General features: G+C 49.0%; 1 protein-coding gene across 1 annotated transcript; it reads right to left on the bottom strand.

Moving 5' to 3' along the window:
• Positions 1-2,324: 2,324 nt before the first annotated feature.
• LOC124667748 (UDP-glycosyltransferase 1-like) lies at positions 2,325-3,978 on the bottom strand. Its single transcript, XM_047205002.1, has one exon. It carries the CDS (start codon positions 3,855-3,857, stop codon positions 2,325-2,327), a length of 1,533 nt encoding a protein of 510 aa, XP_047060958.1. The 5' UTR covers positions 3,858-3,978.
• Between the last annotated feature and the right edge of the window lie 1,490 nt (positions 3,979-5,468).

The raw sequence follows: 5,468 nt of genomic DNA, 5'->3' as shown, positions 1-5,468 counted from the left end.
TCCATTCAAGACATGAGTAATGGTCTAGGTTTAATTACTAGTGATCTACCTATCATTGAATGATATTTGTTTATCATATAGGTTTAGCTTATCAATCAAATCTACAGGGCATGATCATGCATTAGACATGATCAACTTATTCCTCACTAATCTCTCTTCATTATTCCTCTCATCACACTCATCCTAGATTCTTAGGGTTCATAATTAACACCAAGTTGTGATGATTATGGAATTGGTTTCCTAAGGTATTGCTATTGGAATAGGGTTCTCACCTCCAAGATCAAATGTTGACTTGAACAACTAGGATTAGTACTTCTCTGGTATTCTTGTATGGACATGGTTATGGTTAGTATTATAACTTCTCTCACTTCTCAATATCTTGGAAAATCATAAGGTCCTACTCAAGAGATGATGATATGATCCTCTAAATATATGGTTTTCCTAGGAATTCTACCTTGGTATCTTCTGTAGCTTGTTCTTCAGGAAATCTGATAAACCTGCATCTTGTGGTATGCATCCACCTCCTAGATTCTTCATCTTGATCATAGCTAATGCACACGGAAGGTCTCAAGGTTTTGGTTTCCTTGTAGCATGGTACAAGATGACCAAATGGATGAAGGGTGTGGCTCCTTTTATAGACTTGGGCAAGCTCTAGCATCACGACACATAGGCGGGTGACTCTTGCTTTGGTTTGATGAGTAAGGTGCTTGGTTGTCACGCCCTCATCCATAGAAATCCTTTGAGCATGAGGTGGCATAACTTGGAATGCAAGTCATGTAGATATTCTCATCATATGTGGCATGCTCATTATCCTCTCATATGATTTATTTTTGGATAGCCAAGTGACATTTGTTACTAAATATCTTATGGATGGTTCTATTATTGTGGATGAGTCACTATATCATATTTGATTGGATTTATATTATAATATTGGTCAAAAGGTCAAGGTTGAAGGTTATTCACTTATTCATCAAATTTGGATAGTTGGTGTTTGATTTCACCAAGGCATGATCATATTAGTTTCAAAATACTCATATTTAGTTTTATTCAAATAGTTTGAACTATAATTCGTAATGTAAATGGATTTAGTTTTATGATATTCCATATATTTAATAAACTATGATTTAGATAAGAATGTGTGACTTTTATGCACTTCAGACCCTGTGGTTTACCTTATTTGGTAATAAGTTTAGAAGTGAATTAGATTACACATAAAGGTAGTTGGTAGCTTTTAAGTGTTAATAAGTTAGGGTTTGATTCTTAAAGAATGTGTGGTTGTAAGGAATACCATGCTATGATTCTTTATAGGATTTGGTATTTGATCCTCACTTAAAGTGTTGTGTAATAGTTCTAGTTCCTTTTGATCCAACCTATGGATCAAATTATGTCTACCCAAAACAAGGTTTTAGCAAAGATCACAGTGAAGTTTATAACACTTGACTTGATGAGCTACTTACATTCCATCAAATCAAGTGAAACTTCAGTTAATGTGACAAGTTTTATTTGAAAGCGTGAAAATTCCTCGGATCTTCTATGCATGAATGCAATGCACACATCTTTATTCTCTCATTTTGTAGCCTCTAAACCTGGGATATTACAACTGCCCAATATGCTTTGCTACGGGAAGAAAATCCTATATGACCTAGGTCGTACACCCCTCACCGGTGGACCAACTCTAGGGAATGACACCTGGCAAAACGAATCTCAAAGCAGTGAAGCCTTTGATTCCCGTTCTCTTCCTCATGCTTGTGCCTGCTGCATCTCCTGCCCGCCGCCGTAATAGTCATGGTCGCCATGTCACGAAATTACCGGTGCTCGCTGCTCTCCCCCGCCGTCCTTGGCAACCTTCCTGGAAGCTCTTGCTCGTGGCACCGCCGACTATACCGACTCTTTCACGAGGTTATTACTACATGTTGGGATGCCGCGAGGCCCGACCAACAGACTCCCACCGTTGGGACGCCGAGGATTGTGGTCGTGGGCGTTGTTGGAGAGCGGCGACAGCCGGTGGATCCGCGGCAGCGAGACCAGGAGCACTGCATGCAGCGGCTATGAGAGGCATCAGGTGGGCCGCTGGAGAAGGAACTAGAACAGGAAGTGATTGGGAGATTAGATGTTAGCTGCTTTGAGATTCATTTTTGCCAGGTGTCATTCTCTAGAGTTGGTCCACCGGTGAGGGTGAGGGGTGTACGACCAGGTCGTATAGAATTTTCTTCCTTTGCTACGTGTAGGATGAGGACGTGGTCTACCAGCCGGGTTGTACATGCTCGGGTCCTATAGGATTTATTTCCCCATCGTCTTCGATCTACCCGCCGTCCTTGCCTCGCTCATAGCTTTGCCACCGCTGAAGGCAGCGCCGTCGAGTTTTCGTGTCCCCTCTTTCTCGACAGCTCCCAGACGTAGCTGATCAAGTCCGTCAGGTCGGAGTGCGACGACCCGCCTTCCACCATGGCCGTCCTCGCCTCCGCGGCGATCGCCTTGGCCTTGGTCCTTCTCGCCGCCGCCTCCGGCTCGTCACCCATAAGCTCGGCGATCGCCTTCTCCACGTCGCCGCTCGTTACCTGAACCCCATCGACTTTCTTGTGGAGGTGAACGTACATAGCGGGGATCTTGACGCCGGACCTGACGCCGACTCCGAGCACGTCCACGAGCAGCTTCTCGCTGCAGAACTGGTCGGCCATGGTGGGCCATGTCAGTGCCGGCACGCCGAGGGAGAGAGCCTCTAGCGTGCCGTTCCAGCCGCAGTGCGTGAGAAAGCCGCCCACCGCCGGGTGCAAGAGGATGGTCACCTGCGGCGCCCACCCGCGCACGAGGAGTGCCCTGTCCTGGACGCGCGCCTCGAACCCCTCGTCGTCGAGCAGAGCCCTGACGGCAGCGTCGGTCTTGGCCTCCTTGATGGCCCAGACGAACGGCCGCCCCGACGCCTCGAGGCCCCGCGCGAGTTCAGCAAGCTGCTTCGCCGTCAGCTGGGTGATGCTGCCGAAGCTGACGTACAGTACCGACGCCGGCGGCCGGGCGTCGAGCCACGAGACGATGTGCCCCGCGTCGACGTCCGCGGGTTTGCCGCGACCGGCCTTGGAATCCACATCGTCGACCATGCTGCTCGAGGCGCAGGTCGGCCCGACCGCCCACGTCGTCTTAGTCTTACCGAGCGCCGCCGCGTACGCGTCGAGGAAGGAGCCCTCGATGCCGCGGAAAGTGTTGAAGAGCAGGCCGTCGGCGGTGGCTTCGGCGTCGAGCGCGTCTTGGTGCTCCTTTTCGAGTCCGGGGTACTGGAAGAAGCCTCGAACCGTGGCCTTGCACCCGACGGCGCGCACCGGGAAGCCCGGCACCTCGAACGGCTCCATCTCGTCGACGCGATCATGCACGCCGTGTGCGGTCAGGCAGTGGACGGCGAGCTGGAAGTAAGCCGACGGAAAGTGCATCACGAGCCTCGGGATGCCGAGACGCGCGCACACCGGCGCCGTCCACGGGCTGGACGCGTCGGCGACGAGGCACACGGGCCGGCGAGGAAGCGCTCGGATGTACTCCTCCAGCGGCCCGGCAAGGTCCCAGATGGCGTGGAAGAACTTGATGTACATGCCCGGTTCGTGCCCTGTAAGCTGGTCGATGGCCTCCATCCCCTCCGGCAGACCGTGCTGCGGGCCGGGGAGTGGGAGCTCGACGAGCTCGATGGGGAGGCCCGCCGTCCTGGCGCCATCGACGGTGGCCGTGTTGCGCGCGGCGTTGACGGGCGTGGTGACGATGGTGACCATCGGGACGCGTGTGGCGAGGAGCCGCGCCACGTCCACCATCGGGATGATGTGGCCCTGCGCTGCCAGCGGCACCAGCACGAAATGCAGCTCCGACAACGTCGCCATAGCTGGCACGGCAGCTCGACCGATCTCTCTCGCTCTAGCTCACTGATCACTTGCGCTGCAGCTGCAGTGGCGGTGACTGATCCTGTAGACGCCACTTCGGTCACGGTCAGTGGTACGCGTAGACGTCGAGGATATACACGCTGCGTAGACGTCGAGGATACGTAGAGGTAGTCAACAGATCGACTGGTAGAAGCCTAGAAGGTAGTGATAACGATCGGATCTTGGAAGTTGCACATGGATCTCTTGGCGGTGGCGAGCGACACTGAGCCGATACCATTGTTTAAGTGGTGTGGCGGCAGCCTCAGCACGCAGGAAAGTTTGCGGAAGGTCATCGTATATGGTGGGTCAGAGAGGGAGGGCGACATCTGCAACTACCGGACCGACGGTGCTTCATTATCGCCGAGGTCTGAGCTCCGAGCGCGGCCATGATTAGGTCTCGGATTAAAACTACTGAGCCAAACGAGCCTAGAGCTTGTTATATAACTAGTTGAATCGAGTTTTAACTTTTGTGCTAAATAAGTTCAAGCTAAACAAGCTGAATTCACCTAGCCCGCGACTAGCTTGTTTAGGTCGGTAAATATCAACATTTAGGTTGTATAATCTCGTCAAAGAAGCTAATCCAGCCCAACTAGCCGAATCATATCGGCCCAAGCCCACTTATGCTACATGATAACTCAAGTGCACTTGTTTTTTTTTTACTTGCCTTGCAATGTTTCTTGTTAATATGGTTTATGCCTTATCTAATGATATGTTAATATGAGGTTTAAAAAATGATCATTCAATATTACTCGTGTGATATAATTATTGGTTGTTGTGGTTTATCGACTGGACTGCCGCGACCATATTTCTAATGTTTTTTGTGTATCATTTATGCCCAAATAATTAGAAAAAATGTATCATATATTATACATGTTTCTCTGATAGTTTTTAACGAGCTACTCGTGAGCAACTGGTGAGCTTTGCGAGTCGAGTCTAATATGGACTCGATTATTACACGAGTCGAGGCGAGCTAACTCGCTAGTTGACCGAGCTTTAAGCTCAAATTCCATGCCTACCCCTGATCTCGTGTTGAATTCCGGCGGTTCAAACTGTACCTTCATGTCAACCAGTCGGTCAATCGATTACTCCCTCGATTCTATTTAGACATACCACCATCTGATAAGTTCGAGCCGGATTATGGATGCGGTATAGTAGCTTTCCCTAGAAGACATAGGTCTATCGAACCTTGGGAAGCACTTGCTTTTGGTTAAGTTGGTTAAGTAACGTCCACAAGACTTGCTAGGTTATTTTACCTTACGTTTACCGAACCTTTCCAGTTATTTTGTATCTTGGATTGTGTCGATAGATGGAGATAGGTCATGGTTGAAGTTTCACCTAAAACTATGTATACATATAGGATAAAGATAAAGTTATGCATATGTATGTGTAAATGATCTAACATAGATAGATATGTGGGCAGAACACCCGTAAATACTATAGCCTCCGTGAGCCAAGGGCATAACATATTGTCTCTTGGTTCAACTGTTATACCATGAAGCACCGGGCTAGAACAATTATTATGTAAAATACAGCAAAAGAATTAATATAGATGATGATGATGTTGTTGTTGTT

Source organism: Lolium rigidum, chromosome 6, assembly GCF_022539505.1.
Source record: "Lolium rigidum isolate FL_2022 chromosome 6, APGP_CSIRO_Lrig_0.1, whole genome shotgun sequence".
NCBI lineage: Eukaryota > Viridiplantae > Streptophyta > Magnoliopsida > Poales > Poaceae > Lolium > Lolium rigidum.
Note: the sequence above shows the minus strand (reverse complement) of the source record. Positions and strands in the feature narration are given on the sequence as shown.

Bases quoted from the DNA above. Each gene is read 5' to 3' on its own strand.
- LOC124667748 (XM_047205002.1), bottom strand. From the start codon at position 3,857: ATGGCGACGTTGTCGGAGCTGCATTTCGTGCTGGTGCCGCTGGCAGCG.